Below are 23,555 nucleotides of genomic sequence, written 5' to 3' on the forward strand. Positions count from 1 at the left end.
TGTCTCCCATGCAGGTGTGTCTGTCCCCCACATGCATGTACACCCTGCGCTCATGCGCGGCAGAGACCCGAAGACCAGCAGGAGGTGCATATGCAATGGAGCTGGGCTGGGGTGACAGCTGGCGTGCCCACAGAGAGGGCTCTATGCGTGCCATAGGTTCACCATCCTGGCCCTATACTTTTCTGAATCAATGACTGTCCAGTCCCTTCTTAAAAGCCTCCAGTGATGGAAGACGCATAACTTCTGGAGGCAAGCTGTTCCACTGGTTAATTGTTCTCACTGTCAGGAAATTTCTCCTAGGTTCTAGGTTGCTTCTCTCCTTGATTTGTTTCCACCCTCTTGTCCTGCCCTCAGGTGCTTTGGAGAATAGGTTGACTTCCTCTTCTTTGTTGTAGCCCCTTAAATACTCAACCAATGGTATCATGTCTCCCCTTTTCTTCCTTTTCACTAGACTACCCAGTGCAAAACTCACTTAACATATTTCCCACTTAGCACGGAAAATTCTGGGATCAATTGTGAACAAGCAATAGGATCGGAATTCAAAATGGGTCTCATTACTCCATCCTAAACCTAAATAGGAATAGGAATAGGAATAGGAATAGAATGGAATAGGAATAAGAATACGGATTGGAATTGGAAACAGAATAGAATAGAACCTGGAAGGGACCTTGGAGGTCTTCTAGTCCACCTCCTGCTCAAGCAGGAGAACTGATACTATTTCAGATAAGTGGCTGTGTAGTCTCTTCTTAAAAACCTCCAGTGATGGAACGCTCACAACTTCTGAAGGCAAGCTGTTCCACAGGTTAATTGTTTTCACTGTTAGGAAGTTTCTCCTTAATTCCAGGCTGCTTCTCTCCTTGATTAGTTTCCAACCATTGTTTCTTGTCCTGCCCTTCGGTGCTTTTGAGAATAATTTGATCCCCCTTCTTTCTGGCAGTCCCTCAAATGTTGAAATACTGCTATCATGTCACCCCTAATTCTTCTTTTCTTTGGACTAGACAAACCCAAATCCTGCAGCTGTTCTTCATAGGTTTTAGTCTTTAGGCCTTTGATCATCTTAGTTGCTCTCCTCCTATACTCCAAAAAGTATACAGTTCTTGCTCCATTCTGATTGATATATTTATGACCAGTGGTGGCATTAATTTTTTTTTTACTACTGGTTCTGTGGGCGTGGGTTGGTAGGCATGGCAGGGGAAGGATACTGTAAAATCCCCATTCCCTCCCAGACTTGGGAGGCAGAGAATAGATGGGGCGGGGCCAGCCAGAAGTGGTATTTACTGGTTCTCCAAACTACTCAAAATTTCCGCTACCAGTTCACCAGAACTGGTCAGAACCTGCTGAATTCCACCTCTGTTTACGACGGTTGCAGTGTCTCATCTCATGTGACCTTCCCAGCTGGCTAAGCAAAGTCATTGGGGGAAGACAGATTTGCTTAATGACCATATGATTCACTTAACTGCCGTGATTCATTTAACTACCGTGCCCCCCCGCCAAAAAAAAATATCAGAGAATCAGGTGCAACTCATTTAACAACCACCTTGCTTAGCAATGGAAATTCTGGTCCCAATTGTGGTTGTAAGTCAAGAATTATCTACGTGCAGAACATCTGTCTCAAGGCTACGGATTCGGGATAGGAAAGCAGAAAAGCATATGAGGCTCAAACTAAAACCAGATGTTGCATACAAGGCAAGTTCCTGCACACGTGTTGACTTCCTGCACTGGCTGATTTCTGGAAGAGAGAGAAGGTCATTTCGAAGAAGAAGAATATGGTGAGCCAATTAGGACAACAGAGAAAGGCCAAAGGTTAGAGGACTGCAATTCCAACATAATTCTGACTTTGGAGAGGGTCAAATCTTCTGTGAAAGCAGCAAGCTAATGGGCTATTAAAACTGAGAGCAATGACGTCTGCTTATTAGTAGAAAAGCCGTAGTGGTGCAGTGGTTATACTGCAGCATTGCAGGCTAACTCTGCCCACTGCCAGCAATTCGATCCTGACTGGCTCAAGGTTGACACAGCCTTCCATCCTTCCGAAGTTGGTAAGATAAGGACCCAGATTGAGGGCAATAAACCATTTAGAGAGGGCTGTTAAAACCACTTGGAGAGGGCTGTAAAAACACTGTGAAGCGTTATATAAGTCTAAGTGCTCTTGTTATTGTATCTAACTTCATTATTATCGAACCCTGATGGCACAGTGGTTAGAATGCAGTGTTGCAGGCTAACTCTACCCACTGCCTGGAGTTCAATCCTGACAGGGCTCATGGTTGACACAGCCTTCCATTCTCCCCAGGTCGGTAAAATGAGGACCCAGATTGTTTTTTTTTGGGGGGGGGGGAATGCTGACTCTATAACCCGTCTAGAGAGGGCTGTAAAGCACTGTGAAGTAGTATATAAGTATATAAGCGGTATATAAGTCTAAGCACTAGTGCTATTGCTATCCTAGAGACGTCCCGTGGCACATCCCTGATGGGACACTGAACTAAGCTTTACCACAACTCAACCAAGTTAAAACCAGCTAACCACCTTCAAGCCAAACCGGGCTCTATATACCCAGCAGCTGCCATAGATGCATTGCTTTAGTTAGGGAATCCCTGCCAACCACACCCTTTACCTCGGCTCTGTTTCAGTGAACCAGAGTAAGTTGGCATGGGGCCTCCCCAGCCCTTTTCGCCTAGCTCTGCTATGGCACGCATGGCACAGGTGGCACGCAGAGCCCTCTCTGTGGGCACGCCAGTCGTCACCCCAGCCCAGCTCCACTGCACATGTGGGCACGCCTCCTGCCAGCCAGCTGGTCTTCGGATCTCTACTGGCATTTGTGGGGGGGCAGGCGCATGTGGGGGGACGTATGTACGGGGGGCACTTTCATTCCATTTTGGGGGTTTGCACATGTGCGCAGCCCCCTCCGTCCCCCCTCCGTTTTGGACCTATAAAGCCTCCTGAACCAACCTGGAAGCCAAAACTGGGCATGGGAGTGCCACGTGATGCCCCCTACTTCACAGTCTTTGGGGCTTGGAAGACCTCCTGCACCAACCTGGAAGCCAAAAATGGGGGGGGGGGGGGCGTGCTCACATTGCACATTGTATTTGGGGGTTTCTGGCGGGCCCTTTGGGCACTTGCCACCAAGAAGGTTAACCATCAGTGGCCTAGCTGGTCTCGGTTTCTCACCCCACTCTCTTCTGGTGGGCTCCGGCGGCTCCCACCCACCCCCGCCCCCATTCCCCTCCTGGTCTCCAGCCCGGGTTTTCTATGCAACGCCGCCTCCCTGCCATGCAAAGGGGAGGGTTCCCCCCCTCCTCTTCCAGGCTAGGCGAAAGCGGATGGCTCCAGCCTCGGCAGCTGAAGGAGCGGCGGCGGCGATGGGAAGTCCGAGCCGGGGAGCAAGCTCAGCAGCCGCGGGACCGGCGGCCTCCGCTCCTCCTCCTCCTCCTCTCGCCTTGCGCTCCGGAAGACTTCTCGGCCGCGCTCCGCAGAGGCCACGATGACCTGATTTCCTGGGGTGCCCGCTGCCTCTCCCGGGTCCTTCGCCCGGCTTGCTCTCCAGCGCATCCACCCGGCATCCCTTGGAGAGCCCGCAGAGACCCGCGCCGCCCCGAGCGCTCCGGAGAGGAATGCGCGCCTGGCAGACGGAGCGTCATCCGGAGAGGGAAGAAGAAAGAAGCGAGGGGGGGCTCTTAGCAGCACCTGCGCCCCCCTTTCTCCCCATCCGCTCTCGCGCCTCCCAGCTGCTGCAACCTACAGACTTTGAAAAAGAAAACGAGAACGGCGAAGAGCATCTCCTTCCCGCGACCGCCTCGTTGCCTTTTAGCGCGCGCTCTCTCTCTTTCTTTCTCTCTCTCCCTTTCGAGTTGAGGGAGGGGGTGTTCTTTATTCTTTGATCGCTCGGTAGATTTTCCCCCTCCGGTCTTCTCCTTCATTTGTGCGGATCTCTCGCTTTCTCTATCTCTTTCTCTCTTTCTTTCTTTCTTTCTTTCTTTCTTTCTTTCTCTCTCCTCTCCCTTTTTCTCTCTCTTTCTCTCTCCTCTCCTTTTCTCTCTCTCTTTCTCCCCTTCTCTCTCTCTCTCTCTCTCTCTCTCTCTCTCTCTCTCCCTTTCTCTCTTCCTCTCTCCCTTTCTATCTCTCCCTTTAGAGTTGGGGGGAGCTTTCTCTTCTTTGATCGCTCGGTAGATTCCCCCCCCCTTTCGGTCTTCTCTTTCATTTGTTCGGATCTCTCTCTCTCTGTCTCTCTCTCCCTCCCTTCCTCCCTCCCCCGTCCCCCCCATCTCTTTCTCTCTTTGCCAGTATCCCCCCCCCCCCCGCTCGCTTTGTCGCCTAAAAGCAAGCATCTCTCCAGCCGCGGCTTGGCGGGCTTTGTGCTTTGGCCCGGCATCCTCCCGTGGGGGGGAAGCAAAAAGCATCCGTTCCTTACTTTCCACTCCCCCCCTCGCCCAATCATAATCATTTAGAAGTTTGCAGATAACTCCTCTTATTAAGGAAACATTTTCTTCTTCTGTCTCTCTCTCTCTGCGTCCCTCCTCCAAGAAATAAAAGTTATCCTTTTTGAATTTCTAGCCACGTCCCTTTTCCTTTTCTCTCTTTCTGCGTGCCTTGCTCGGCTCCCCCCCCCCCCCCTTTGCACGGCTTAAAGAGAAATCCCAGGAAAACGTGGCTGCGTCCCAGGGTTTCTCTAGGACAACTCTTTTTATTGTTGTAAAAGGGACCTGGAGTATTTATTCAGAACCCAGCAGCCTCCACGTCCTCTGCTGCCCTTCCCCCCTTCTCCTTTCTTTTTAAAATTATTATTATTATTTTTGCTACCCCAGGACTTTGGAATTTCATTTGGATTATCCTCCGGCAAGCCGGTCAGACCGGAACACACAGCAACATTGCAGAACTTGGTCTTCTGTAGTGTGCAAAGTCAATTCCGACAACCTCCCCTTCCTCCCCCAATATAAGGGGGGGTTTGGTTTTTCCCAAAGACCAGTAGCCTCTAAGAAGGTCTGGAGGAGGTTTGGCACAGAGAAGAGCTTTCTGGGACTTGTTCCCTTTTTCTGCTGCAAAGGATGCTCCCTGTTTAACTTCCTTTCTGGCTCTTCCAGACAGTCATGAGAGTCTTGCTTCCCAGCCTTGCGAACCTTTATCTCTGGAGTGGGAATCTCCAATTGAGTCTGCTTTTCCCCTTGCCTGCCACCTGCCAGCACTTGTCGCTTTAAATAACCCAACTGTGTAAACTGAGGGAGACTTGCCAAAGATGCAAGGATGGGGAAGGTGTCCGCGTCACCATCAGCCTCTTCCTGAACGGGCTCCATCCCGGGTTATCTTCCTCCAAGCTTCCCTGCTCTTCTTCTGGTAATTGTCAAAGAAGAAAAAGAAGAAGAAGTTCCAGTTGCACGTGTCCCACATTGGGAAGTTCTTGATGGCTTCTCTAAGGAGAGTGAAAGTCTTGCTGATCTTAAACTTGATTGCGGTGGCTGGCTTTGTCCTCTTCTTGGCCAAGTGCAGGCCCATTGCAATGAAGAATGGAGATGCTTTCCATGAAATTCATCCCAGGGCAGAAGTGGCCAACTTGACAGCCCACCCGGCTAACCCAATTCAAGATGCCGTGCTGAAGCGGTTGTCCCTTCTTGAGGACATTGTCTACCGGCAACTAAACGGTAGGTCTACTGTTTCTCTTAGGGCTTCCTGGTCTACTGTTTCTCTTAGGGCTCCATTCCTTTAGTAACTCTCTTGCAGGTCCAACTGTTTTATTTTGGGTGGCTTTGTAAGAAGCGACTGGATTGCATGTGATGAGGAATCTGGGTCGAAAAGTCCTACAACTAGTGGCAAGAATGGAGAAGGTCTTGAAACCCATGACTTACCTCTCCAGTTAGAAAGGAATGGTGTAAAATACTGATTCCCTGGATAACTACTTTGATTTGATTTAAGGCAATGTCCAATTCATTTAAGATTGAGGCTTATTGGTTAACGCATATCTTACAGAGAGAAGATATGAGGTAGGGAAGGACCTCGGAAACATTTGCTCATTTAGTGTGGACAATACAGAATTAGTTTGATCAGTCCTCTGAATAGATACAACAGTTTCTCTCTGGTTGAATTCCCACACCTGCCAAACCTAGTTACTAAATTAACTCTTCATCTGGTGTGCACAATATATCGTAGCATTATATCATCGCGTAGGCAAGGTTTACACCATGCACTAAGATACACACATCCTGTCCTTTGATTTTAAAAAAATGCAACCAACGAATGATGTTTAACTGATCTAGTTAAAGTTGCTTGTGGGAACGTACTCCCTGAATTAAATGTGGTGGTCTTATCGTGTAAGATCAGGCACTTTGCTGCCCTCCATGCGCTCTGAAAGATATTTTAAAGTCTGAATTTCATCGCGTGAATTCCTGCATGTTGGCACCATCTGTTTTTGCAAGATGATGGTGGCTGTTTTTCATTGCACTTCTCCTACCTTTCGCACCTGGCCAACATTTGACAGGGTCCTCTGTGCATACGATGATTCTGGTGTGTGTGCGCGCGCGCTGTGACATGGGGGGAAAATATCAGGATGTTGCCTGCTTTTCCCATGGAGCTTAAAAAAGCATTTATCTCCATCTTCAAAGCTCCCTGTTATTTCAAGTATTGCAAGCTTTTGGGATCCAGATACCTGGCAGGATAAAGTTCATAGCTAGCCTAGATGTCATCTGTGGGTGAAAAAATAGAGCAGGAAGAATGTGTTAGGAGGTAATTGTGTTCTGTCCCTTCACCAAGTTGGAGATGAAGGAGAAGTTAGTTTTGAGAAGCGATTTCCTCCACCCGACTTTCAACATAAGGGTATTGACTTGAGCGAAGCATATTTTAAAATGCTAAAGCTGCAGCCTGACCGTGATGGGAATCAGTCTAAGTAAATAGACATTGTAATAAGCTGCAAGATGCTAAGAGGTTGAATCGCCGACTTTCCCATTGGCTGTGTTTACACAATTTGCTTAACCAAGTCAGGTAAAAATCTAATTGCTGCATTTGCATATGCAACTTGGGTTGATTTGTTTGATTAATACTAAGCGTGTTTAAGGTTGCTTTGTGTGTGTGCGTCGGGGAGGGGGGACAGAGAGAGAGAGAGAGATTTAATATCTTAGATGACCTTAACCTGTTTTGTCCTTTGGGTGAACCCCAAAAAGGGCTAATCAGGGCAAATGTATTGTGTGAATGCAGCCATTAAATATGGATGGTGTACTTCGTCTAGAGCCATTTAGTACATCCTTCTGAGCTTGGAAATAAAATACTAGTGAGTATTAGACAAGTGGGGATGCCTTGAGTTGCAGAAATATCTATGGAGATTCTCAGTCATCCAGGTCATGGTTGTCCCAAAGGTGCTTTTTCAAAAGGCAAATGGACTTGGTTTTCCCTAGAAGACATTTCGCTTCTCATCCAAGAAGCTGCTTCCGCTCTGACTTCTTCAGTCAAAACTGAAGAAGCTTCTTAGGGTGAGAAGCGAAACGTCATCAGTAAAAACCAAGAAAGTTCACTTCCCTTTCATTGTGATGCTGAAATTTGAGTATTAATGCTCATCAATTAATGCTAATCAACCCTCTATCTTTTCATGCTTGATTTTACTATTTTAAGTTTAGAATATGTTGACTTTGACTGTGTATACACACACACACACACACACACCCATCCTAATCATAGCCAATTAAATTGATGCAGCCCTGTCTAGCTAGATGACATGGCCCTAACCATTGAAACCTGCTAATAAATGAATAAAGGTAAAGGTTTCCCTCGCACATAGGTGCTACTTGTTCCCGACTCTAGGGGGCTGTGCTCATCTCTGTTTCAAAGCTGAAGAGCCAGTGCTGTCCAAAGACATCTCTGTGGTCATGTGGCCGGCATGACTAAACACTGAATGTGCATGGAACGCTGTTACCTTCCCACCAAAGGTGGTCCCTATTTTTCTACTTGCATTTTACATGGTTTTACGACCATTTTACGACCTTTCTGATCGACAAGCTCAGTGTCTTAGCCACTGAGCAACAGTATCCCTATAAATGAATACATGGAAAGAGGGACTTTTGCAACTAAAGCCAAGAGAGGTATTTTATGAGGTGCAACTGTGAAGCCCTTCCAGTTGTTGGAAGAAATATCCATCTGATTCAGTTCCAAGCTGAGAGAAAGACACTGGAAACATGGAGGCTGATTGGAAAGATGGCTTAAAAATGAAGCAGAACCACCAAGCACTCTGTTCTGTGCAGCTGACCAGATGGAGTTTAGAGTGAAACGTTTTTATACCCTCTCTTGGGCTCTGCACTTGAACTTCCTGTTCCTGTGCAAGAACATATATTCTATTGCCTGTTGTCAGACTCCCATGAGGCCATGTACAAATCCCAGGAGTTTGTCTGGCTGAAGCTTGTTTGAAATTTGGCTGATGCAATGAAGGGGCTTGTTGTGCAGTAACTATTGTGGCTTAATGGCTAATCCTACCTTTGTTCAGACCTTGCTGCAGGGAATTTTTGCCTATGAATAGAGCTACCTATCTCTTTCTCTCTTAAGGGCTCACATCTGCTGTGGGCTATTAAGGAAGGTGGGGCTGCTTTCCAAGAGCACGTTTCTCCATTTCACATTCAGAGAAGTATAATATTCTGCCTTTTTAATATTTCTCAAAATATTTCATTCTTCTAGGAGAGGGGTGGGTGTAGGGTGTGGGATTCTAACAATTCAGACCGGTTCGGGTGAACCGGTAGCTCCAAAGATCAGCTGGGAGAGAACCAATTTGCTCCCACGAGCAAGTGGGTCCACCTGCCTGCCCCTGAGCTTGACCTACCTTTATCGTCTCAGCTGAGTCAGGCAGCAGACTAGATTGATGCGCCTCAACTGTTTTCCTTCCCAAGCAGTTATCCGGAAGATAAGTCTTCACTAAACTGTGCATAGTGCGCATCCAGACGCGTGCGCAAGTGAAGCAAGTGTGTGGTGCAAAGCGCGTGCTCAATGAACCGGTTGTTAAACTGGTAGGATCCCACCTCTACAGTATGAAAATGGAACAGATAAGCTTTTCCCCAAACAGCAAAATCCCCTGTGCTGGTTAAATGACTTAAACTTAAGACATTGTTACAGCAATCTGATCTTGCACCCTCACAACCAAGGCATGATGTGGCCACTATTCATCTCCACAATGAGGAACACAAATTATTCACACCATGGACCATTGGATTTCTAGTGGCTGCAATCTTATGATCCACATTAGCCACATCATACCTTGGTTGTGAGGGTGGAGGATGAAATTGCTGGAACAACTTCTTAAATCGTATAATCAGCCCAGGGCATTATGACTGCATTCACCCAGACCTTTGGTGAGGGAGAGTAAGACTCCTCACTTCGTGCTTTATTTGGGTTGACTTTATTGTAATCGCTTTGTTTGATTATTGTGAGGTAGCATACAGGTTAAATTATTATTGGGTTGATCGCAAAGTCAGCCAGATTATATTTGGCATTTTTATTCACCTACTAGACGATAATTCAGTGTTGCCCAGGTATTTATTTAAAGGGGGAAAATGTCTGGACCAAACGTAATTTCTAGTGTTGGATTTTCCCCCTTACCAGAGGGAGCTTCCTTGGGGAGTACTGTGAAGCTGTTACCATGGCAACTCCACTGCACTGTACAGTAGAATTCATTTTATGGCAGTACAGTAGAAGCCATTTTAAGGCACAACAGGGTGTATCTTAACAGAACACCCCCCAAGGGGTGTTTGGGGTGTCTTACCCCCACAGTATTTTTTTTCCAGACAGTAAGTCATCTGTGTACCAAGTTTGGTTGAAATTGCTCAAGGCATTCCAGAGTTATGCTGGAACACACACACACACACACACACACACACACACATTTCTATTCCAATCCTTCCCAAGGACCTGAAATACGTTGTTTTTTGATGGTGTTAAAAGGTGCTGCCACAGGTTGTAAACTGTTCCAAATAAAGTTGTGTTTTGCAATTGGATTTTGGTGATTTGGTCAATCTCCAATAATGTTCAAATGGTGCTCCAAATACTTTGGGATTGCACCCAAGTTAGTACTATTTGTACTAACCTTGCTTTCATTTGCCACACTTCACTTCTATTTGCAGGGTTTCTGATTTGTGCTTTTACTTCTTGTGATTTTCTCTGGTTCTTCCTCTTCTCTTCTGCTGTCTCCAGCTATTTCAATGTCCACCATCCAGGTTTTTTTGTCTCTTTCTCATCAACAATGATTAAATCTGGGGTGTTGTGTGGCTTGTCTGTTTAAATTCCAAAGTCCTGGAGCATTTTAGCTTCTTCATTTTCTATCACAGGTAAGTCCTTGACTTACAAAAAGTTTGTTTAGTGACCATTCAAAGATACAACAACACTGAAAATGTGACTTATGACCATTTTTTCCACACTTACAACCGTTGCAGCATCCCCTTGGTCCTGCCATCAAAATTCAGATGCTTGGCAACTGGTTCATATTTCTGACCTTTGCTGTGTCCCATGGGTTATGTGATCTCCTTTTTATGACCTGCTGACAAGCAAAGTCAACGGGGAAGCCAGATTCACTTAACAACCAGGTGACTAACTTATCAACTGCTGTGATTCACTTAACGACTGAGGCAAGAAAAGTCGTAAAATGGGCCAAAACTCACTTAACACACGTCTCACCCAACCACAGAAATGTTGGGCTCAATTTTGGCCGTAAGTCGAGGATTACCTGTACATTGTCTATTTTCTGTTCCTAACAGTTCAGGCGACTGATATTATCATATCAATTATATACGTTGCCAATTCTTTAGCTAGTGTTGGCGTTTGTATGCATTGAGCTCCTCCCAAGAATGAGTATGTTGTAATGTATCAGCCAGAGGTGGGTTCCTACCGGTTTGGACCGGTTCGACCGAGTAGGTAGTAACTCAGCCTGCTATGCCCCTGAACCAGATATATCGTCAGAGCCACCATCTTGATTTTCAGGTCTGCGCATGCGCAGAACAATCTAAATTGCAAAAATGTATTTTTTTTTCTTTCTAATGTGCGCATGCTCAGAGCTTTTTAGGTGGAAAAGTGCACGTGTGCGGAGCATTTTTTGCGCGCCGAACCAGTAGCGATGCTGGCAGCAACCCACCCCTGGTATCAGCGTGTGCAGATCCAAGCAGGGTAGACTTTCTCATCATACTGTAAATTGTCCTAAAAATGTGAGTTCCAGGTGTAGTTATAAAAGAAACAGACATTGTGATCTCCGGAACTTTAAAAATTATTGCTCACTAAGCTTTCGTTAGCCACTGCTAACATCATCAAGAGTGTGTAAACAACAAAGCCAATGACAGGTGGGAGGCGGGTGGATGGGCCTATCACTCGCGCAATGGCCAAATTGATTAACATAGTATAAAGGCAGGTATCTCTTTAATGGCTTTTACTCTGTTAGCAATGGCTAACGAAAGCTTAGTGAGCAATATATTTTAAACTTTTAAAGTTCCGGAGATCACAATGTCTGTTTCTTTTATCATCATACTGTCTGTGAAAACTTAGGACTTTTCAAATTTGACTTTAAATGAGAACACTGAGGGATGCTACAACAGTCCTCAGTGTAAATACCAGTCATAAGTAATCTTTTTCAGTGACATTGTAAGATTGAACGGTTGCTAAACAAACAGTTGTAAGTTGAGGATTACTTTGTCATTGCTGGACTAATAATGATTTAATACCCAAATAACTTGAAAGTATAAGCTTTTGCCCATGTAGGAGCCATGGTGACACATTGGTTAGAATGCAGTACTGCAGGCTGACTCAGCTCACTGCCAGCAGTTCGATTCTGACCAGCTCAAGGTTGATTCAGCCTCCCATCCTTCCAAGGTCAGTAAAATGAGGATCCAGATTGTTGGGGGCCATAAGCTGACATTGTAAAACTGTCCAGAGAGTGATGTAAAGCGCTATGAAGTGGTATATAAGTCTAACTGCTATTGCTATTCCTAGCCAATGCCTATAGTGGGCAGTCTTGAGATTTTGCTGATAGCAAGTGGCAACCCTAGTTGAACTGGGCTGAACAGTTAAGCAGCCTTGGACTTCAATAATTAATTGTTGGATGGTAGACCTAAGGAAATTTTGGACTATAGCGTAAACTGGGAAGTTGGAAAAAAAAACAACCCTGAAAGAATGCCGTTTGCCAAGAAAACTTCATTACATCATCAGGTGTGGAATGTGACTTGAAGGACATTTATTTTCGGACTTTTAATAGACTCTTCTCTGGTTCAATATAGGAGCGTGCCTTTAAGTCACCTATGGCAGGTGTGTCAAACTCAAGGCCCCTGGGCGAGATCCGGCCCATAGGGTGCTTAGATCTGACCCTCGGGACCAGCCTGGAAACAGCAAAGGACCAGCCAGCAGTGCCTCTGCCAGCAAAAACAAACTAAAAACAAAACAAGAGGATAAATGCTTCCCCTTTTTCATTTGAGCATGCAGGAAGGAGCGGGAAAGGAGAAGGGAAAGAGGAAAGAAAAAGAAAAAGAAGGAAAGATGGAAAGAGAGTAAGGAAGGAAAAAATAAGGAAAAAGGGGAAGAAAGAAAAGAAGAGAAATGAAGAGGGAAGGAAAAAAAGAAAAGGAAGGAAGGAGATTATAATGAGAGTGAGTGAGGGTCTGAGGGAAATCCTGCCTTAGCACTTGGCCACTGGAGGTACCCCCAACATAAGTGACATCGAGCTGACCATGCCCACCATGGCCATGCCTCCTAGCCACGACCCCCCTGGCCCTCTGGGGTCAAACATAACCCTGATGTGGCCCTCACTGAAATCGAGTTTGACACCCCTAACCTATCGTGTCTCCCTCAGCATAAACACCTGATGGCTTGTATACCTTGCAGATTGACTTCACTCAGGTTGGTGGGGGACAAAAAAACATTGTTTGGGGCAGGGGTTGGCAACCTTAAACACTAAAAGAGCCCCAAAGGTCCTAACCGAAAGCCCCTCATTCAATTCTAGAGCCAGCCGGAAGTCCGGTTTCCCCGCCATAATCTCCTAGCACGGCGTTCTTTTTCCTCTACCTCTCCTAATCGAAAGCCCTATCAATTGTAGGGCTGACGGGAAAACCCAACCCTTTGCCATAGAGCAGTGATGGCGAACCTTTTTTGGCTCGCGTGCCACAAGTGGGGGGAGCACAGGGGGGGTCATGTGTGGGCGTGCCGCACCCATAATGCAATGTGTGACCCCCCCAGTGCACATGCGCGCACAACAGGCGCGAACCCCCACATTTTTACATGCTTTTTTCACCCTCCCCAGGCTCCAGAGGCTTTATAGGAGCCTGGGGAGGATGAAAAGAGCCTCCCCCGCCCCCCAAGAGGCCCTCCGGAATCTTCAGCGACTGTCCGGAGGCTTCCCTGAAGCCTTCAGAATGCTTAAAATGACCCTCTGAGCAAACCGGAAGTGACTTCCGGTTTGCTCGGAGGGACGTTTTAAGCGTTCCGAAGGCTTCAGGGACGGTTTGGAGGCTTCCCTGACGCCTTCGGAGCGCTCAAAACAACCCTCCGAGCAAACCGGAAGTCACTTCCGGTTTGCTCAGAGGGTCATTTTAAGCGTTCCGAAGGCTTCAGGAAAGCCTCCGGACAGTCCCTGAAGCCTCCGGACGGCCTCCAGGGGGGGGGAGGCTCTTTTCACCCTCCCTGGGCTCCTATAAAGCCTCTGGAGCCTGGGGAGGGCGAAAAAATGGCTTTTAAAAATGGTGAACTCAGCTGGCCAGCATGCGCATGCGGCTGGCCAGCTGACAGGGCAGCGCCTCGCATGCCCTGACAAATGGCTCCACGTGCCACGGAGTTCGCCATCACTGCCATAGAGTCTCCTCCTGGCGTACCCTGCTTTCCCTCCCCTCTAACTGGAAGCTCCTCCCAAAATTGTGGTGCCGACTGGCGACAGGGAGCCGCAGCAGAGGACTGAAAGAGCCACAGGTTGCTGATCCCTGGTTTGGGGGAAAGGCGAGCTATTTAAGTCAGAGGTGTCTTGTCTGTGGGCGATTCTGTGTGCAGCCGCTGTTTTTATTTATTTATTTATTTACAGGAGGTGACTTGCAGAGGAAAAGAAGGCAAGCATAACCGACATCCTTTGGTGAGAGTTAGAAAGGTACACGCTGCATTTACCTAAATTATGCAGCGTGCTGAGTGGTGCAGTTTTGAGATGGAGAAACTCATCATAATAGGCCTCAGACCGGTAATAAAGATCTCTCTATTAAATTGACAGGGCATGGCTTTAAATCTATACATCGTGTTCTGGCCTAAGGTCTATAAAGCACAGTGGTTGTGGTTTTTTTTTTCCAGATTGTGTAGGGTCAACTTGGAAAAGCAACCCGAGTTTTAGACAACCATCTTCAGAGATGAACTATAACCTTCATCGTTTGGTTTGAAAAGCAAACCATCTCAGAGGGTCTGTAGAGATTCTCAGTCATCCAAGCCATGGTTGTGCTTTTTCAGGAGGCAACTGGACATTCTGTTTTTTTTTTCTTTTGAGGACGTTTCGCTTCTCATCTAAGAAGCTTCTTCAGCTCTGATAGTGGGGAATGGAAGGGATGAACTCCCTTTGAATGATGTGGGAGTAGGAACTCATTTCCAGAGGAAAAATTGCAGACTATAGGAAGCAGGAGCTAACAGATAAAGGGCACAGATAAACCAAGTGCTTCAACAACCCTCTAAAACAGTGCTTCTCAAATAGTGGGGCGGGCCCCCCGGGGGAGGGGGGGCGAGGCTCCGTAAAGGGGGGCTCAGCTCAAATTATTTTATATATTTTTGTTTTGCAGGTTAAAGTTTTTTTTAATATTGTGTTCCTTTAAATCCTGTGCTCCTTTAAATCTTTTCTGCTACAGTTAATAAAGCTATTCTTTGTTGTAAATTGATCCACATTTCTTTCTTTTTTTATTCTCTTATACGTTAATAAGGATACAGTGTTATGCAGAGGTGTACTTATAACAATTTTATAGACAAATGATACTATTTACAGTCGCGCGGGGGGCGCGAAATGTTTTCTTCTTCCTAGGGGGGGCATGACAGAAAATAATTGAGAAGAACTGCTCTAAAAGGATGGAAATGAGTAGCTGTCTGCAAGGAACATACATCCTTCCATTCAGAGCTGAAGAAGCTTCTTGAATGAGAAGCGAAATGTCTTCAAAGAAAAGAGCAAAAAAGTCCAGTTGCCTCCTGAAAAAGCACTTTTGAGGCAACCATGATCTGGATGACTGAGAATCTCTACCTTTAGCCATACAGTTTGGGACGAACACCCCTGGAATGGCATGGGAGTAGGGATGGACGTCCAGAGTAAAAATTGCAGACTACAGGAACCATTTGCATGACTCAGGTGACCCCGAGGACACAGATCAACCTCCAAGTGACCTCAACGACCCTCTAAAAGGAGGCAAATGACCAACTGTCTGCAAGGAATATAAATTCTTCCATTCCTCACTATCCTGTCAGAGCTGAAGAAGCTTCTTGGATGAGAAGCGAAACGTCTTCAAAAGAAAAAGAAAAACCCAAGAAAGTCCAGTTGCCTCCTGAAAAAAGCGCTTTTGAGACATCTCAGAGAGTAATTCCACAGAAGAAATGTCCACCTGGGTTCAGTTCCAAGTGGGGAAAAAGACACTGGAAACATGGTGGACAGGATCACATGGCAAAAAAAAAAGGGGGGGGGAGAGATGCTGAGTGCGCCTGGATTTTATGCCCTCTCTGGGCTTTTGAATTTGAGCTTGTATTCTGATTGGCTGTCAGGCTTCCATGGGGCCATGCAGGGGCAACTCTGTAGGCTGTTCTGAATCCCAGGCTTGGCTAAGCCTTGCTGGGTGTTGATGTAATGAAGGGGCTTTGAGCAATTCCTACTTTGGTTCTGCCTGAAGGAAGTAGATCTTTGTTATGTAGAATAGACTGGCCCAGGCCTTAATGGCTCATTGACAGAGGTGTGTGTGTGGGGCTAAGTTTTTGCCTCCCTTTTAGGGGAAATATTCTGCCCTTTTAATATTTCATAAAATATTTCATTTTCCTAGGAGAGGAAGGTAGTCCTTGATGTACAACAGTTTGTTTGGTGACTGTTCTACCTTGAGGTTACACATGATTTGGTTTCTAAGTTGCGATGGCTGGTCTTGCAAACTCGAGGATTTAGAAATGACCTTCTCCGGCAAAACTTTCTTTGGGGCCATATTGTAGTCTTCTCTCCATACGACAGACATGTCTCTCTCTCTACATCCTCCCTCTCCTTCTCTCCTCACAAGCTTCTGATGTTCGCTTTTTATGGAAGATGCCTCAAGGCCATTGAATTAGCTGAGCTATAACTATAAAGTCAATGGCCAAAATCCTACAGTTTCTATTTGTTTAACTAAGGTTTGAGTTGTCAGACCTCAATGATCAAGTAATTTGGAAGATTAAGCCAGAGAATGAGGCAATCATAGCAAAAGTGCACCCAAATACAGCTGAAGGCAGAGGTATTGGGCAGGAATGGAAAAGCTCTAAGCGTCCATTCTCATCCATATGCAGTCACTTTAGGCTAGGCTAGGTTCCCGCGCACCAGAGGCGGGTTGCTCCTGGTTCAGCCCGGATCTGTTGAACTGGTAGTAGTGGTGGCGGGAGGCACTGCCCTCCCACCTGGACACTTCTGCGCATGAGCAGAAGCGTTGCGAGTGCGGCCGAACCGGTAGTAAAAAATTGGCAACCCACCACTGTCTCGCACATATGTGCTAGTTGTTCCCAGCTCTAGGGAGCGGTGCTCATCTCCGTTTCAAAGCTGAAAAGCCAGAGCTGTCCGAAGACGTCTCTATGGTCATGTGGCCGGCATGACTTAATGCTGAAGGAATGCTGTTACCTTCCCACCAAAGGTGGTTCCTATTTTTTTACTTGCATTTTTTAACGTGATTTCGATCTGCTAGATTGGCAGAAACTGGGACAAGCAACGGGAGCTCACTCCGTTACATGGCGCTAGGGATTCGAACCGCTGAGTTGCCGACCTTTCTGATCAACAAGCTCAGCATCTTAGCCAACTGAGCCACTTCGTCCCTTTTATGTAGTCACTACATATTTGTAAATAAGTTAACTAAAGATTTTGATCCTTCCAAAGTTGCAACGTTAAAGCTACTTGTTTCCTAGAGGTGTACAAATTGGTGTGATTTGATTGTAAGGATTGATTTGATTCAGACTTTCAAAATCAATGGCTTAATTTGATTTGGGAAAACAATTCAGTTAGAGAATTAAAAAGCCATCCCTGTACAGGAAGTTCTTTACTTGTGATCACAATGGAGCCCCAAATTTTTATGTCTGAAATGAGACAGGTGTTAAAAGAATTTTGCCCTATTTTATGATCTTTCTTGCCACAGTTAAGTTAGTAACACGGTCATTAAATGAGTTGGGCTTCCCCGTTGATTTTACTTGTCAGAAGGTCACAAAAGGACAATCGCCTGACCCCAAGACACTGCAACCATCATAAATATATGCCAGTTGCCCAAAGTCCAAATTTTGATCACGTGACCATGGGGATGCGGCAATGGTCGTAAGTGTGAAAAATGGTCATAAGACACATTTCCAATGCTATTGTAACTTTGGTCAGTAAATGAATGGTTGTAAGTTGGAGACTACTGGTCTGACCTAGGCTTCCCGAAAAAGCACGAGGCAGAGTCCTGGTCCCGACAAAATCCCTTTTATTAAATGAATGTGAATTCCTCTCATTCACATTCAGCAAAGGCCTGGCAAACAGTCTTTCAAAGGAATATTTATGACTACCGGACTTATCTAGCTTGGAAAGGTGACAGGTAAATATTTTCCAAACACAGTGCAGTGCAAGGAAAGACTTGGCACAGAGTCTCTGGGATTGACGGACAGATCTTTCCACTCCTGAAACGAATGAATGAATTGCTTCCTGCAAAAGCCCACTCCCCTTTCGCTCCTCTTTCATTTCCTATAGGAGGGCCATTCCCCTTCCACCTGTGCCTTTACTCTCAAGTCTACCCTGATTTCTGACCTGTTCTTTTCTTCTGGAAGACCTGCACATATGCACACTGGGAACAGCTTCCAGCTGTTCCTCTGCCTCACTGCTGTCTACAGAGGTGGGATTCGGACCGGTTCAGCCAAGTAGGTAGGTTCTATCAGCGGAGGGGCCATCTTGATTTTTGGTTCTGCGAATGCACAGAACAATCTTCATTGCAAACATTTTATTTCCCCTCCTTTTCTAACGTTGTGCGCATGCACAGACCTTTTTAGGTGCAAATGCACATGTGTGCGGAGCATTTTTTGCATGCCAAACTGGCAGCAAGGCTGGTAGGAACTCACCCCTGGCTGTCTAACTCCATAGGCACCTGATCACTGCCAGACGGCCTTGGCCCTGTCTCTGCCTCTGACGCAGAGCCCTCGTCTGAGCCTTCCCCAGCCTCCAGGACTGGCCCATGCCCCTCCCCAACCAAGTCACTATCCGACTCTGCTGCCAGTTCTGCTGGCTGCTGGCGGGCCACAACAACTACATATAGATATACATGTACACACACACACATAAACACACAGAGACATTTAATTAAATTGAATTGAATTTATTGAATTTATAGACCGCCCCCTCTCCCCGAGGGGACTCGGGGCGGTGTACAGACAGCAAGCTAAAAACCATGTACAAAATAAATAATCTTAAATACCCCTAAAATCAGATTAAATGTTAGGCTGTACAGTAATAAAAATTAAAAAGCAACCTAAAAAACTACCCCTAAAAATTTAAAATACAGGCTAGAAAGATTAAAACTACGGTTAGGCCAGGCCAGCTAAGTTGAACAGGTGGGTCTTAAGTTTCTTGCGGAAGGAGCGGAGATCGGTGGTTATTCTGATGTCGGGGGGGGGGGGGTCATTTAGCACAACCAATTAGTGGGGTGTAAGATCCAGGCATCAATAGCATAACATTGAATGAGCTCCATCAGCATAGAATATGGGCTAGTCCAGATGGAAGGTTCCACAGAAGGTTAGGGAGAACAATAGGGCTAAGATCCTGTAGGGATTCCAGATCCAAACGAACACGTAAGTACTGGCCAATCAACTGGACATCGTGGTTAGTAGACAAGAACCAGAAGACAGCTGTGGTGCTAGTTGTAATGGTGCCAAGTGACAGCGGCCTCAAGAAGGTGTCTGAGAAGCTTGTAAAGTACTAGGCTCTAAAGGAGGAACTAGAGAAGATGTGGAAAGTAAAGGCCAAAGTGATCCCAATGGTTGAATCTATGACTCCTAAACTGGGAAAGAGGCTCCAACAGGTCCCAAGAACAATTTCAGAACCCTGTCTAGATGAATGCAATACTAGGACCAGCTAAGGCCATGATGACAAATCTATGATACGCGTGCCACAGGTGGCATGCAGAGATATTTCTGAGGGCATGCGAGGCATTCCCCTGGTCAGCTCCAGTGCGCAGGGCCAACTGATTTTGGGGCATTTTTCTCCCTCTGGAGGCTTCCCTAAACCCTCTGGAGGGCAAAACAAACCCGCCCAACGTGAAAATCGGACGTTTGGGAATAGACTTCCGGTTTGTGCGTTGGGCTGTTTTTTGCCCTCCGGAGCCTCCAGGGAAGCCTCCTGAAGCCACCAGAGGGAGAAAAACAGCCCAACATGCAAATCGGAAGTCTGTTCCTAAACTTCTGGTTTGCATGCTGGGCTGTTTTTTGCCCTCCACAGGCTCCCCAAGCCTCTGGAGCCTGGGGAGGGTGAAAAATGGACATATAGGACTCACTAGAGGTCGGAAAATGGGCCATTTTCAGCCTCCGGAGGGCCTCCGGGGGGCGGGGAAGGCCATTTTTGCCCTCCCCAGGCTCTAAGAAAGCTGTGCACAGTGCAGGGGGCATTAAATTATGAGGGTATGTACCCAAGGCAAAAATGGTTTGCCGTCACTGAGCTAAGGTCCTACACAGAACCCTCAAACTCCCAGGTCCATGGTAGAGGACCCAAGATTGAAGAAGTCAAGACCACCCATAGGGGTGAGATGGAATACTTGTCTGTCTGTCTGTCTCCATCCACCAAAGACTATTCAATCACAGGATTGTTTTGGAGGCATTTAGTTTGAACAAATAACTAGATGTAACTCTAGAATCTGATTCAAGGAGGCAAATTCAGAAATTCTATTGAATTGAGATGCATTTTTTTTGCACGGATTTGTTAATGAGCTCCTCAAATCACACATCTTTTTTGTTTGGTACACCTACTATTTTATACTAAAATCTCTAGCAGTATAACACTTCTGAGGTGTAAAGAAGGAGTTTTAAATCTGCCATTTGGGTTGGAGCATGGTTGGAAGTTATCAAGCCTCTGGGTGAGAATTCTAATTGAAAAGTTGACTTGAAAAGACACAAAGTATATTTTTAAGTGTTCCCAACAGATTTGCAGATTGGCGTGTGGACCTCCGTGTGCACTCTTGATAGCTTTTTCTTTGTAGAACTTAAAGGTAGTGCGGCTTCGAGTTATACAATCAACACCAAAGACTTGTGCCTTAAATTAAAAAAAAAAACATCTGGTGAGCATAATATACGATTGTTGCATGAAAGAATTGACTGGCTAAAGAGTCAAATCAGCATCTCTGGAAAGTTTCTTCTGATTTTGCAATTTTGTTTTCTGGAAATCTTTTTGCAAAGGAAAAATGGACTTAGAACTGCAAAGGCAGGAAACAGTGGACTCACAACTGATGGTTGACCTATATTGTGGCAACTTATAAGGCAGCTGTTTTTGTTTTAGTTTTAAAAAGTGAACTATTTTTTCCATTCTCTTATTGAGGGTAATCGAGATGGGGTTTAACATAAAAGGGGGGTTGGACTAGAAGACCTCTAAGGTCCCTTCCAGTTCTATTTGATTAATTGCTTAATAGAGGTGGAGTTACTAATAGGGCTGATTCTGATCTGAGCTATCCAATTGTTTCAAGTGGTATTCTCAAAATTAGTTTGATTGGGATTTTCACATCATTACGATTCTATGAATCATGCTGGATTATAAAAAAAAATAAATGGATAATCCAAAAGAAGTCTGAAGAAGTTCAACTTGAATTGAATATATCCATTTTGGGCAGTTTGGATTTAAATTAACAATTAATCTTGTTTGGACCTTCAGTTGAATTGGCTTCTAATAGAAGCCTAGATGTACGTGCCCTTAATAGCTAACTATCTCCAGCATTCAAAGTTTTCTCTCCTCTCCTCTCCTCTCCTCTCCTCTCCTCTCCTCTCCTCTATCAAAAAATCATCTACTTATCATTTATCTATCCCATCCATCCACCCAATTCAGATATATGAGTTATGAATAGTTGGATTTGCGTGGTACCAAAAGAGGTTGCGATATGATCCTGAAGGCTGACATACAAAAATTCCCTACTCAGGGAGGTAATGCCCCCACGATTCTGTTCATACAGAACCAATAGAACAGGGGTTACTCCAAGTGTGTGTACCACAAAGATATTCCTACTAGCCTCATCTCACCAATACGCAGGGCATGCAGGACCATGTTATGTCTCCCTGATGCTTGCAGACATTAAACCTGCTACAACACACAATCTTGCTAGCCATTCTGCACAGCAGCAATTACAATCCATCAGATGGGTGACCTGTGCTTCAAACTTGTCTTAACAAGCAACTAATTTGTTATTTAAGAGTGCCTTATGCTGTGATAGATTAGATAACCATGCATCAACTTTTATATGTTCTTCTACTTAATTAATGTTTTTACTCCTTTTCCTATATTTTCTTTTTTTTAAAAAAAATATTTGTATATCTGTTTTTTGTTTTTAAAATGCTTTTTAACCTGCTGTATTTTATAATTTTTAGCTTTTAAAATTACTAATTGCATTTTATTTTTCTTATGCTGGTCTTTGACCGTAATGAAGTTTTGATTAAACTGTATGCTTTATAGCTGGTTTTTCCCCTCCCCCCAGGGAATCCTGCTCCATTTCAATAACTGGGTAGTTGGCCTTGAGCTCTTGCTCTTTTTTTTTAAAGCATCTGCTTTATTTCTGAAGTACAAAAACTCACTTGAGTTACCCCAAGACATGCCTGATGAAGAATAAATTGCCATCCCCTCCCCAGCCCCCGTTTTTCACCACTGCATATATTTCTATCTTGCTTTTATTTGTTTTATATTCAAAGGAGCTAATACTCCACTCTGGAACGCCATTGTTAAACCCTGGCAACCAAACAAAACGAAGCATTAATAAAAAATGTCACAATTACGTTTTTCAGGAAAAAGCAGGGAACAATCTCCATTGAACCGAGAAGCGGTTGGGGTTCAACCTGGTGAATGTAGAGTACAGGGATTTAATAAAAGATATTCATCCTGAAATGCAGGGCTTGGCTTTTACTTGAAGTAGCAAACCATTTCCCTTGCTTTATCCTGATTATTCTTTGGCTTCCTCATGCTCCCACTGTCTTGGAATCAAGGAGATACACAATGTATAATGTTTGTATCATGCCTTTATTTTATTTTTTTTACAAATAACTCAAAGTGACAAATTTGCCCAATACATCTACCTCCTCCTATTTTCCCCACAACAACAACAACAACCCTGTGAGGTGGGTTGGACTGAGAGAGAATGATTGACACAAAGTCACCCAGCTGGCTTTCATAGGTAAGATGAGACTTGAACTCACAGTCTCCTGCTTTCTAGCCTAGTGCCTTAACCGGCTCAAAGGCTAGTTCAGTGATGGCGAACCTATGGCACGTGTGCCACAAGTGGCACGCGGACCATTTGTCAGGGCACGCGAGGCGCTGCCCTGTCAGCTGGCCAGCGTGCATGCGTGTGTTGGCCAGCTGAGTTCACCTTTTTAAAAGCTATTTTTCGCCTTTCCCAGGCTCCAGAGGCTTTATAGGAGCCTGGGGAGGTCAAAAAGAGCCCCCCGCGCACCCGGAGGCTTCAGGGACCGTCCCTGAAGCTTTCGGAGCGCTAAAAACCACCCTCCAAGCAACCCGGAAGTGACTTCCGGGTTGCTCGGAGGGTGGTTTTAAGCATTCCGAAGCCTTCAGGGAAGCCTCGGACGGTCCCTGATGCCTTCGGAATGCTTAAAACGACCCTCTGAGCAACCCGGAAGTCACTTCCAGTTTGCTCGGAGGGTGGTTTTAAGCGTTCCGAAGGCTTCAGGGAAGCCTCGGACGGTCCCTGATGCCTTCGGAACACTTAAAACGACCCTCCGAGCAACCCGGAAGTGACTTCCAGTTTGCTCGGAGGGTGGTTTTAAGCGTTCCGAAGGCTTCAGGGAAGCCTCGGACGGTCCCTGATGCCTTCGGAACGCTTAAAATGACCCTCCGAGCAAACCGGAGGGTGGTTTTAAGCGTTCCGAAGGCTTCAGGGAAGCCTCGAACGGTCCCTGAAGCCTCTGGAGGGCTCCTGGGGGGCGGGGTCGCGCATTGCATTATGGGTGCGGCACACCCGCACACGACCCCCCTGCGCTCCCCCCATTTGTGGCACGCGAGCCAAAAAAGGTTCGCCATCACTGGGCTAGTTCATCACTCAGAGGCCTCCCTCCCTCCCTCCCCCCTCTCTCATCTCTCTCACCTCTTTCTCTCTCTCTCTCTAATCTCTCTCTCATCTCTCTCACCTCTTTCTCTGTCTCTGTCACTATCTCTCTCATGTCTCCCTCTCCCTCTCTCTTATCTCTCT

General features: G+C 45.8%; 1 protein-coding gene across 2 annotated transcripts in view; it reads left to right on the plus strand.

Annotated features, from left to right (window-relative positions):
- The first annotated feature begins 4,370 nt into the window (after positions 1 to 4,370).
- Positions 4,371 to 23,555, plus strand: part of GALNT17 (polypeptide N-acetylgalactosaminyltransferase 17) — a 392,841-nt gene continuing 373,656 nt past the window's right edge. For both annotated transcript variants that reach the window (XM_081941423.1, XM_081941424.1), the window contains exon 1: positions 4,371 to 5,627. In XM_081941423.1, coding sequence (XP_081797549.1) covers positions 5,390 to 5,627 — 238 coding nt within the window. In that variant the 5' untranslated portion in view covers positions 4,371 to 5,389. The remainder of the gene's footprint in view (positions 5,628 to 23,555) is intronic.

The sequence above is a fragment of the Natrix helvetica genome (genome assembly GCF_964273705.1).
Source record: "Natrix helvetica genome assembly, chromosome: 2".
NCBI classification, from domain to species: Eukaryota; Metazoa; Chordata; class Lepidosauria; order Squamata; family Natricidae; genus Natrix; species Natrix helvetica.